The sequence below is a fragment of the Myotis davidii genome, unplaced genomic scaffold (genome assembly GCF_000327345.1).
Source record: "Myotis davidii unplaced genomic scaffold, ASM32734v1 scaffold238, whole genome shotgun sequence".
Lineage (NCBI taxonomy): Eukaryota > Metazoa > Chordata > Mammalia > Chiroptera > Vespertilionidae > Myotis > Myotis davidii.
In genome coordinates this window covers 6,812,590-6,825,217 of record NW_006293779.1, presented here as the reverse complement: position 1 = coordinate 6,825,217, position 12,628 = coordinate 6,812,590, and the positions used below count along the sequence as shown (strand labels likewise).

At 36.6% G+C, this 12,628-nt stretch overlaps 1 protein-coding gene across 2 annotated transcripts in view; it reads left to right on the top strand.

Annotated features, from left to right (window-relative positions):
* NCOA1 (nuclear receptor coactivator 1) overlaps nucleotides 1–12,628 on the top strand; it is a 137,884-nt gene that overhangs the window by 45,654 nt on the left and 79,602 nt on the right. For both annotated transcript variants that reach the window (XM_006767522.2, XM_015566389.1), the window contains one exon: nucleotides 10,104–10,209. In XM_006767522.2, the coding sequence (XP_006767585.1) occupies nucleotides 10,121–10,209 (89 nt within the window). In that variant the 5' untranslated portion in view covers nucleotides 10,104–10,120. The remainder of the gene's footprint in view (nucleotides 1–10,103; nucleotides 10,210–12,628) is intronic.

Here is a 12,628-nt window from a genome sequence, read left to right as displayed (position 1 = left end):
TGTGTTGACATTTCTAATTGAAAATGTTCCAAAAGTTTTAGATTACACTTAAAAGCCGCCTAAATGCACATTGAAAGTAATATAGTCTTCAATAAGGGAATGTTATATAAGTACCTGGACTTTATGGAAGAGAAAAGGAGAAAAAAATAGAATAATCTAGTAATTGAACTCTGGCTTAGTTTTCTTATTCTTTAACTCAGTGTTCAGTGAATGAGTCTGAGAAAGTCTTTATTTTCTTTATGTTACAAGGAAAATTTTTATCTTTTCTGTTTCCCCTTAACATTTATTTAAAACATTTTAAACTGCGAAACAATTGCAAGATTGATAAACTGAACACCTCTATATCATTACCCAGTTTCACCAATTGTAAACATTGTGTTACGTTTGCTTTATCTCTCTGTATTTTACTACTTCTGCTCCTCCACCACTATTATGGTGATAATGATGAAGAATCATCTGAGAGTAAGTTGTAGACATTTATGATCTTTCACTCCTAAATATTCATTATTTGTCTCCTACTTAACCACAGTATAATAACCACATTCAAGAAACATAATGTTTTTATTATTATATCTAACTAGAGGCCTGGTGCACGAAATTTGTGCACAGGTAGGGTCTCTAGGCCTGGCCAATGATCAGGGCTCACCAGCCCTGCCCCTCCCCCCCCCCCGCCACTGCCATTGGTCGCCTCCCTCTGTAGAGTGACTGGCGGAGCAATCAGGGGGTCCCAACTCATGCCCGCCTTGGCTGGCCTGGGGTCTGCGGCCGTGGGCAACTCCTGCGTTGAGCATCTGCCCCGTGGTAATCAGTGCGCATCATAGTGACCGATCGTTCCGCCGGTCATTCTGCTGTTCGGCTCATTTGCATATTAGGCTTTTATTATATAGGATATACAATCCATACTAAAATTTTATCACATTGTCTGATCCAGAATCACACACTGCATAGTTGTTACATCTCTTTGATTCCTTTTACCTGGAATAGTTTATCAGCTTTTCTTTGTCTCCCGTGATATCGACATTTTGGAAGAGTCCAGGCCAGCTCTTTTGTACAGCGGCACTCATTCTGAGCCTGTCTCTTTCCATCTAAGCTCCTTTCTAAAGAGACTAAGTTATGGGACTTTGGAGATTCATGGATTTGGTACTAAGAACCTTATCTGGAGAACAAAGCCTATAACTGTATCTTCAGGGGAAAATTTGTCAAAACATAGTAAGAGTTCAAAATTCCAGAAGGTAGACCCTAGAGATGATTTGAATGATCTATTGAAAGGAATTTTGTGTTTGTATGCGTAAGTATACATATAATTTTAGAATCTAAGATTTATATATTTTTGGACAAAAATTAAGGTTTTACAAGATAGAATTTTTGATTTTGAAGGAATTGCACATTTACATCTTAAGGCGATTCACATCTTATAGGAAATAATTGGTTTTATATTATGATCATAAAAGATAAGTCAGGATTAGAAATATGATCAGTTTTATTTCTTTCTATGTGATGTTTGGACCAAGAATTGAAAAGATTCTCTGTTCATATGCTTGAGAACCTTGTAAATGTGGTATAATTTGTTAGCATTTTAGGGTAGAGGCAAAAGCAAAACTTGGGAATCTATAGTTAGCTTTCCTACTTATCAATTATGTGACTGTAGGTTAGTTATATAAGTTAAAGCACAGCCAGTTTCTAGAACCAAGTTACCTAAGAATGATTTTTACCACTGCCACTTATGATGTTGGGCAGATTAAGTAAACCCCTCCAGGCCTCAGATTTCTCATCTCTGAAATGGATTATAATGTTACCTATCTCATATTTTATGAGTAAATGAATTAGTAAGGTTTATGAATACATAAAATAAGCTAGATGCTTAGAACAGTGATCGGCAAATAGTAAGCCCAAAAAAGTGTTAGTCATCACCATTGTCATCACCATCAGACCATAGTTCCTTTATTAGTCAGATAAAACTGTTGAACTCAATCAGTGAATCTATGAAGTGGAGGTAATAATAATATACACTTCATAGGGCAGTTGTGAGGAATAAATGAATTAATATGTATAAAACACATAAAATTCTTTATAATTACATTGTCACATCCTTTAATTAAATGTATATTCATGGGATTCCTTTTTTTGTGAACTTTCTGTTATTTTGTTCCTCTCAAATTCTTCGTTACTACTGACTTTATACTGCAAAAGTGGGAATAGGCAAGAGAGGCATTTTGTATATTCTAGTGGCTTATATAGTCAAAAGATTTTGAGAAGCACTGTACTAGATGATAATAGCTGGGGTGCCTTATTCTGAAATTTTATAAATCTTAGTTTCTTGTTTAATTTATAAACATTATTTTTATACTTATTCTGTTTGGAAACTCTGGGAAGTGAAATTTGAGTTTTACTGGTTTGGAGTTAGTCTTTAGTTGGATATTGCACTGGAAGAGTTATAGCCAGATAAGTTCATATGATCATTGAGCAGATATTGATGCTCTTTAACCAGTTATTCACCTGGAATGCTTGGAGAAATTTTTTTCATTTTTCAATAGGTATCAGTAATGTTTTTGCCAAATATATTTTGAATCAAGTGATGTGGCTTAAATTTCAAGCAGGGCTTTTAAAAATGCACAATCTTGCCCTAACCGGTTTGGCTCAATGGATAGAGTGTCGGCCTGTGGATTCAAGGGTCCCAGGTTCGATTCTGGTCAAGGGCATGTACCTTGGTTGTGGGCACATACCCAGTAGGGAGTGTGCAGGAGGCAGCTGATCAATGTTTCTCTCTCATCAATGTTTTCAACTCTCTATCCCTCTCCCTTCCTCTCTGTAAAAAATCAATAAAATATATTTTTAAAAATTGCACAATCTTTTTATAAATTTGGGCAATGAAGGTTATATGTAGACTAGAGGCCCAGTGCACGAAATTCATGCACTGGTGTGTGTGGGGGGGGGCGGGGGGGAGTCCTCAGCCTGGTCTGCGTCCTCTTGCAGTCCGGGGGCGATTGATCGCAGGGCTCTATGATAGATTGCCCCAAAGAGGTTGGTCCCGCCCACCCAGCCGGGGCTCCTCGATGGATAGCCCCTGCAGAGGGAGTCCCCACCCACCCGGCCCAGGGGTGCCACGGGGTAGCCTAGGCCTCCCTCTTTGGGGTGATCATGGAACCCCCTGATTGATCACCCCACCAGCTGGTGGCCTGGGTCTCCCTCTGCGGGGTGATCATGGGGCGATGGCGGGGCCCCTGACCAATCTCATCGCACCCACCTTGGCTGTCCTGGCGCCAGTGAGTGTCATAGTGTGGTCATCCAGATGGTCGTTCCGCTGTTCAGCCGTTCGGTCGATTTGCATATTACACTTTCATTATTACAGATTTGTATTGTAATTTTATTTATGCCCTTTCCTTTTCACTTGAGGAGAAGGACCCTGAAATTATCTGGAAATTTACCTGACTTGATAATTTTCTAGTGCCCTTAAAATACAATTACATTGTTTGGGCAAATTATTTTGACCCATGTAACTCTATTACTTTGGTACTTTTGCTAGTTATAACATTAAAGATCAAATTTAAGTGTACTTATTTTTCTTTTATCGGTTTATATGTGTATATTTAACCATACTGTATTTTGAAATGAGTTTCTGAAATATTTGAGGGAAATGAAACAACTTCTAATTATTTTAGATATTGCAGAAATTTTATGTGACAAGTGTGGTTATTTGGTTTCAGATAATCTGTATGTAATGTTGGGCTTCATTCTCCCCAGCTCTAGCTGTTTTTCTGCTCATTACTATCTGAATCTGTGAAAGTGGGTAGAGTTGGTAGAAAGAGACAGACATTGAAATTTTTCTATAGGTTAATCATTTTCTTCAGGCTATTACTTCTTTGCTAGACTATATTCTCCTGTGCACATGCCAGTACATTCAAATATTTTTTTCATCTTTACACAGGTAAAGACAGCTGTAGTCTGGAAGAGTAGCTTTAATTTTTTTCTTTTTAATAAATTCCAACATTTTTTTCACAAGTTATAACAATCTAGAATTGATTTTTTTGAAGACATGTGCAATCTATATATATAAAAGGCTAATATGCTAAATATCCCACCCTCTGATCGGTCGCTGTGACACGCACTGACCACCAGGGGGAAGATGGTCAACACTAGAGCTGCCATGACACCCACTGGCCATTTACAGAGAAAAGGCATCACAGATTTGGCACCCACAGAGCAACACTCAGCTTCCCCCAAGTGGGACGCAGGCCCTGCCACCACCCCAGAGTGACAGCCCACCAAATCGCAGCCAACACTGCTAGATCCCATGGTACAAAATGCGGTCCACAGCCCAGCCCAGCCCAGAAATGGTTGCTGTGGGTACTGTGTAATAACATCACGTAGCAATTCCCGGCTTTATCTCCCTAGAGACTAGCCTCCTTGGAGTTCTTCAGCCCAGGAACACAACTTGCTTTATAGCCAGATGGAAACATTTTACACTTTAACCAGATGTCTGTGAAGCATTTTCCCATGCCTCTTCTCATTGGAACCTCACAGAAGTCCTGGAGGAGGTAGATAGGAGACTTGGTGGAATCCGTTTTTTTTTTCCTTAGCTGGAAAATGGAGATTTAGAAAGCTTAGAAACTTGACCCTACTGAAAAGAAGTAAGAAATGGTGGACCTTGAAAATGACTTCAGCCCTAGCTGGTTAGGCTCAGTGAATAGAGCATTGGCATGTGGACCAAAGGGTTGATTCCAATCACAGTTAAATATTTCACCCTTTGTTCTCCCTGCATGATCTACAATAATAAACAGCTTCATGTTGACATTTACTGCTTTGTTGCTGACAATTACCTAAAAGAGAAGTTGGAGTGCGTCACTGGGCTGGAAAAAGTTTAGCTAAATCAGAAAGCAGGTCTAAGTAAGCAAGTTTATTCTATATGTATAAAAGGCTAAGTTGACTCATGTATGCCCTCACTGGCACCAGTCACATGCATCTGTTTCCATCTGTCATTGTCGATTGTGAATTTGGTTGACACTTCCATTATAGAGAAAGGGCGAATAGTGATATTAAAATATTTCTTCTAATTAATTTCTCCTCAGTGTGCACAAATCTGTGCACTGGGCCACTAGTGTATGTATAATTACCCAATGTTATTTAAGAGAACTGTAATCATTCAATGAGATTCATAGATTTATAAGAAAATGTTGAAGGTATGTTGCACAAATATGTATGTTGTATGCTATTTTTCCATAGTAACAAATTAATACCAGTAGGAGTATTTTACTAAGGCAAATGCATTTTTCTTATCTTTAAAAAGTTATCTTTTAAATAAAATTAATGTGAGGAATTTAAAATGTTAACTTTAAAAAACTGATATGATTTTTTCTTCATCCTGTATATTTAATAGGAAACCAAAAGTAAACTTTTACAGTTTCCAAAATTATTCTCTTTCCATTTAGAAAAAAATAGTACATAGAAAAAAAGCTTATTTCTTTTTTTAAAAAAAATATATTTTTATTGATTTCAGAGAGGAAGGGAGAGGGAGAGAGAGAGAGAGAGAAACATCAATGATGAGAGAGACTCATTGATTGGCCACCCCCTGCACGCCCTCTACTGGGGATTGAGCCTGCAACCCAAGCAAGTGCTCTTGACCTGAATCAACTCGGGAGTTCTTCAGTCCTCAGGCCGACACTCTCCACTGAGCCAAACCAGCTAAGAAAGCTTATTTGTTAATCCGTAGAATAAGTTTTAATAATAAACATAAATTTATTAAGTACATTGTTTTAAACATTACATACTTTTAGAAGTTATCCAACCCTTCATAATGTCTTTATTAGTATAATAAATTTAAAAGACTTTGCACAGGATTTTCTTTTATAGAAAACATTAAGAAAAATTTGATATTTTATAAAATTGATGAAATAAAATGATGCCTTCATTTTTAAGAATTCATTGCTTTAAATCAGTTTCTTTGCCATTGCTTTCTATTTCTGACCATAATGGTTGAGATATGGGCAGAAGTTTATGGGGGCAGGGTCTAGGGCAGGGGTCTTCAAACTACGGCCCGCGGGCCACATGCAAATACAAATATTGTATTTGTTCCCGTTTTGTTTTTTTACTTCAAAATAAGATATGTGCAGTGTGCATAGGAATTTGTTCATAGTTCTTTTTTCAACTATAGTCCGGCCCTCCAACGGTCTGAGGGACAGTGAACTGGCCCCCTGTTTAAAAAGTTTGAGGACCCCTGGGCTAGGGATAGCCACCATCTGAATTTTGGTCCCTTGCTTTGTGGATTCTGAGAGAGTTTTTGTTTCCAGATGTTTAAGGAAATCCTCATTCAGTCATTATCCCAAAAATACCTGTTTAACATGAAATTAGGAGGCATGCAAGGAAACCAAAATCATGGAAAAATAGCAATTAATAGAAACTGTCTTTAAGGAAGTCCAGGCATTGTATTGATTAAACGAAGAAGAAAAGTTGGAAGATGTTGGAGTTCATCAAAATTAAAAACTTTTATTTATCAAAAGACACTATAAAGAAAGTGAAAAGATAAACCACAGAATGAAAGTAAATATTTGCAAATCATATATCTAATAAAGGTTTAGTACCCAAATATAAAAAACTTTTATGACTCAACAATAAAAAGACACGTAACCCAATTTTTTAAAAAAACAGGCAAAGGACTTGAATACATATTTCTCCACAAAAGATATGCAAGTAACCAATGTCATTAGTGAGTAAGGAAGTGTAAAGATACCATTTCACACCCACTGGGATAGCTATAATAAAAATAAAATTGCAAAACTGAAAGTAACTTTGGTGAGGTGGAGAAATTGGCATGCTTGTACATTGCTGGTGAGAATTTAAGATGGTCCAACCATTATGGAAGACAGTTTGGCAATTCCTCAAAAAGTTAAGAGAGTTATAGTATGACCTAGTAGTTCCACTCCTAGGTATATACTTAAGAGAATTAAAAACAAGTTCACACAAAAAATTTGCATTTAAGTGTTTACAACAGTATTATTGATAAATAGCCTCCAAATGGAAAAACTTAAATGACCATTAACTGATGATTTTCTAAACAAAATGTGGTATATCAAACAATGGAAATTTAACCATAAAAAAGGACAATAAAATTGTTGAAATCCCCATCCTTTCTTAACAAGAGAAAGATTTCAATTGTCATTTAAATGAAAAGAGAAAATTGAAAACTTCTTCCAGAGAACTGCAGGTGTCTGAAACTCTTGTTTGAGAAAAATTTGTCAGCCATAGTCTGTGTTACTCATTGCGACACTGGGCCCTTGAGAAACATTTTCTTTTTAAAAAAAATTCATCTGTCAAAGTGACCAATTATTCGAGTTGTTTATTAACTGTTGCTTATTTTTCAAATTATATTGTTCTCAGCTGAATCTGGGAGATGAATAACAAATTTCTCATGTGGAAATGTATAATCAACTGAAATACAAAGCACTGACCTATTTCTTCAGCCTCCCCTATTTGGTTTAGTCTGGTCCATTTGAACCGAGATAGATGTGGTTTCTAGTTCCTAAAACTGCTCTCTAGAGATTGCATGAGATTGGGTATAATTTAGCAAGCCTTTTTAAATCAAGAGGGTACTTTTACTTAGAAACCTTACCTCTTTTTAAAAGGTGATATGCAAATTGGTTTCCTGAAACCAACATTTCTTAATGAACCTTATTTAAGTACCCTAACTGCCAAATATAAAACCATTCCACAAAAAGAACAGCTATGATAGTTTCCACTCATCGGAGGTTTTGCATTCCACTGTCTGTTTGTTGTTTTGTAAATAGAAAGCAGTTCATACCAGAATCATCAGCAAGTTGTTGGTGACTCTCTCCCAGCTTCTTACTGTTGGCTGTTAATTTTGGTGGCCGGCCTGTCTGGCTGCTCTTGAATTGTTGTCTGATGTCTCCTGAGTCCCAGAATCTTAGATAATTTTAGCAAATATCAATAGCCAGGAGTCTGAGGGTAGTTCAGTATGGAGAATCTCCTTTTAAATCCAGATTTGTTTGTTGCTCAAAATTATCCAGTCTATGAGATTATATTATTTATGTTTACAGTTGTAAGCACAACTGTAATCAGTCTTTGTGTCTCCATAGAACTATGAAATATAGTAGGCGGTTTCTGCAAAATAGTAGTTACTTACTTTTTCAAAATTAGAAGAGTTGTTCTCTAATTTCTAGACCAGGAAGGTCAGGGTGTGGTGTTTTTTTCCCCCCATTGGAAACAGGGGAACAAGGATTTCAATTGTAGGAAGAATTTATAGAGCATTATGAAAGATTCCAGAAAAGATTTAACCATTAAAAAATCTTAAATATCCTTTAAAAGTTTTAAATGTTGTATTAGTGATATAACTTAATCCCTTATAATTCATCATCCATCTTAGCATCTGTATCTTTTAGGCATTATGTTAGATATTGGATATACAGTAAAAAGATCTAGTAATTGGCTTTGAGTTTGCAATCTAGAAGAGAAGAGAAACAAGAGAATTGTAATTTATAGCACACTATAGTAAGAAATACATGTCCAGGAGTATTTTGAGAGCCAGTGGAATTCCAGATGAGTAAATTCTCAGATGGATATACTAATATATATACTAATATCTTGAAAGTGGAGAAGATGGACAGGTAAGGAAAGTGGCCTCTGAACATTAACTAACTGGGTGTGGAGAAGATGGACAGGTAAGGAAAGTGGCCTGTGAACATGAAGTAGGAGTTAACTAACTGGGTGTGTTTTTTTTAATGTTTTTATTGATTTCAGAGAGAGGGAGGGAGAGGGGGAGAGAGAGAAACATCAATTGGCTGCCTCCTGCATGCCTCCCATTGAGAATCAAGCCCACAAGCCAGGCATATGCCTTGACCAGGAATCGAACCGGGACCTCCTGGGTCATGAGTTGATGCTCAACCACTTAGCCACACTGGCTGGGCTAACTCTTTTCTTTTAGATTTTAGCAAACTCTAAAATCTTATCTTCCATTTTCTTCCTGTTCATTATTTTCTTCACTGTTCTATTTCTACTTTTGTTGAAAAGTTTAGAGTTGATGCTTTTTCATTATTATATATTTATTGCATAATTTAATTTTTGTATTAAATTTTAAAATATTTACATTTTATGTCTGTGTGAAAATCTAAATCTAATTAAGTGGCTTCTTTGCTTTGTGATATTTGGTTAACCTCATATTTCTATGGATCTTTTCTTTTTAATCCTCACCTGAGGGTATTTTCCCCATTGATCTTTAGAGAAAGAGTGGAAAGGAGGTAGTAGGGAGGGAGAGGGAGAGGTACATGCCCTTTACTGGGAATTGAACCCATGACCCTTCTGTCCTTGGGCCAACCCTCTATCCACTGAGCCAAACTGGTCAGAGCTTTCTATGGATCTTAATCAGAAAAGAAGGTAGCAGTCTTCATTACAGTAATGTGTTACTTAGCTGGATATTGTTTAATGTTGGGGTTTCAGAATTGATGCTAATAAAACCATGTTGGGTCTTTCAACATTTTTTTAAAAATATGTTTTTATTGATTTCAACCTGGCTTCATGGCTCAGTGGTTGAGCATCAACCTATGAACCAGGAGGTTAGGGTTTGAATCCTGGTCAGGGCACATGCCCAGGTTGCAGTCTTAATCCCCAGTGTGGGGCGTGCAGGAGGCAATGATTCTCTCTCATCATTGATGTTTCTATTTCTCTCTCCCTCTCCCTTCCTCTCTGAAATTAATAAAAATATTTTTCAAAGTTAAAAATTAAAATTAAAATAAATATAAAAATAATTTCTCTGACTCACTTATACATTGAGTTTTTACAGTTACATATAAGTGTTGAAAAAAATCTCAGTATCTCTTTTATTCTAACAGTATTTTTATCCTGATTGATCTCTGATTTCACAAAGGATTATTAATTTTATTTTACAGATACAGAAAAAAAGTTTAGAAACACTAAGTAGCTGGTGATTACTGTGGTTTTGTATAGATGTAGGTGTCTTTATGTTGGCTGTAATAATCTATGCATTGATTGCAATGACTACAATGTTTAAATATTTTCTAACATAAGGGAGCTCCGTCCTCCCCTGTGGTTGGCAAGTTCATTAGGATAGATTTCTTATTGTTGTCCTTTCTTTTTAGGTGTGAAGTTTTTCAACATGAGTGGCCTCGGGGACAGTTCATCCGACCCTGCTAACCCAGACTCACATAAGAGAAAAGGATCTCCATGTGACACACTGGCATCAAGGTAGGAACACTCTTTTCTTGGTCTATTTCTGGCAGAGCTGCTTTATCATTTTCATTGCCACTTTAAAGCTTTTGTTTCATCTACTCCAAGTTTACTGCCTTCTTTGAGTCCTGCATACTTACCAGGTTCTCTTCCTTCCTCAGCTCCCTTAGAATGCTACTCCCTCAGTCCAGCTTGCTCCCTCTAGATTTCCTGTAGTCATCACATAGACATTCTAGGATGCCAGCTTAGTCATTACTTCCTCAAAGGAAACCTCCTCTTTCTTCCTTAACTATTACATCAAATGTCTACCATTCATGTATCTCTCTCACATGTTTTTATAGCTTTGATCCATAATTTCAGATTTTATTAGTATGTGTGATTATTTCATGAATCCCTGGCTTTTCCACTGCAAACTAATACGTCCTTTAACTTGATCATTTCACTCTCACTTTATACCTTTGAAAGAGCTGGGGTTTTTTTCCTTTCAGGAAACCAGTGTTTCCCTACCACTTATCTGAATTTGCTCACCATTTTATCCCTAGTTCCTAACACAGTGTTTGACTTATATTTAGTAAATCATGAAGAGCATATGTAGACCTCAGGTATGGCCAGCCCTGTGTATAGTCGCCCTGGATAGCAGAGTTCCTCAGTAATTGTTTGTTGGGGTGAGATGTCTTGTGTCTCCTTCCTGTTACCTCTTCTCCATTCTTTAACTATTCTAAGAGAATGAGGATTAAAGTGCTAATATTAAAATGGTGGGTAGCTGTGCCTTCTGCTTATTCAACATTTCCAATTCAACTCAACAAGTGTTTATGAAATTCCTGCTTTTCAACTGGCACCATGTGGGTGATGTTATAAGGATATATGTGAAGTGTGACACATGTTTTCTGTCTTCAAGAAGCTTACCAATCTGGTCATGCCACTCATTCTTAAACCCTTCAGGGCTTCCCCTGGCCCTGAAAAAAATAATCATAATCAGAGTGATGATAACAGATAACATTGACCGAGCTAATAGTGTATGCCAGGAACTCTGCCCAGTATTTTATATATGTCATCGTCTTAATCCTCACAAAAGCCTAGGAGGTAATGTCATTATCCCTGTTTTACAGATAAGAAAACTGAAGCTTAGAGAAATTAAGTGACATGTCCAGGGTTACATACATACATAGCTAGTAAATGACAGAGGAAGTTTGAACTTGTACTTTTAAGTAATATATCAAGCCTTTTATCATGGCACGAAGGAGCCCTTGTGGTCTGGCCAGGACCTCATCTCTTGCCCTTTTGGGTTCTTACATCTGTAGGTCAGCCATGTTGAACTACTTATAGGTCCTTTGACTTGATATTTTCACTCTCACTTTATACCTTTGAAAGAGCTGAGTTTTTTTTTTCTTTCAGGAAACCAATCTTTCGCTACCACTAGGTTTAGACATCTCATTCCTAGGTCTAGGAGCCATCTGTATGCCCTTCTCCAGTATTACTGTCTTGTCAACATAGTATGATAATGGACTGTCTTCTTTTCTGTTTTCTGGCTAATTGGAGGCCAAGTCTAACTTACTCCTGAATATAGTACATGATTATCTGGCACATAATGAGTATAGGAGCATTTGTTGAAAAAACTAGTAAGTTGAAGAAAAAAAGATACACGAGAAGTTAACTCATAGTAGCATTAACTAGCATGTTTGCAATATAAATGGAAATGAAGTGGGTTAGTGAGAGGAGAAATGTAGGTGGCCCAAAGTAATAAAGAAAGCCTTCTTTTCCATTAAGGTAGAATTTTTTGTCATCTCCACCCCTCCTTCACTTTTGACTTTATTTTAATATATCTACTCTCATTTTCTATCCTCGCTTATTAGCGGCTTCATTTTGTGGTGATTTTCCTAGTATCATTTTCAGGTCATTTTGTAGACACTTCATTATTTCATTACTTTTAGCTTTATTGCTTCCTCTGACTGCCTACCTTGCCCATTCTATCAACTTTCTTTTTACCCTACAGTAGTTTCAAGCATTTCATTTTTACACAAAATTTAAAGTAAAAAACGAATTTGGGAGCCTCACCAAGTGAATCCAATTTACTGGTGTTGAAATGTAAACCCATAGATTTAAACAGATTAGGTTCAGACTATAGACTGAATATACTAATAAGTCTAATATTAATTAGTTTCTCTAACATAAAAAGCAGATGTGCTTCAAAACACTATCAGGTTGCTCAGCTGGAGTTCTCTAAAGCCTGTATATATCAAAATGTAGGTTATTCATTCTTTTCATGCCTACTTGTCAATGCCTTGGTTGAAACTTGTCAAAATCTTGTTGTAAGTACTAACAGTGGAAGTTGTAAGAGTTTTACTAAGTAAAATGGGACTAATTCCTTAATAATGTAAGATTAAAAAGACAAAGACAGAATGGAATATATAGTTTTAAAGTTTGATTTTGTTTTGAG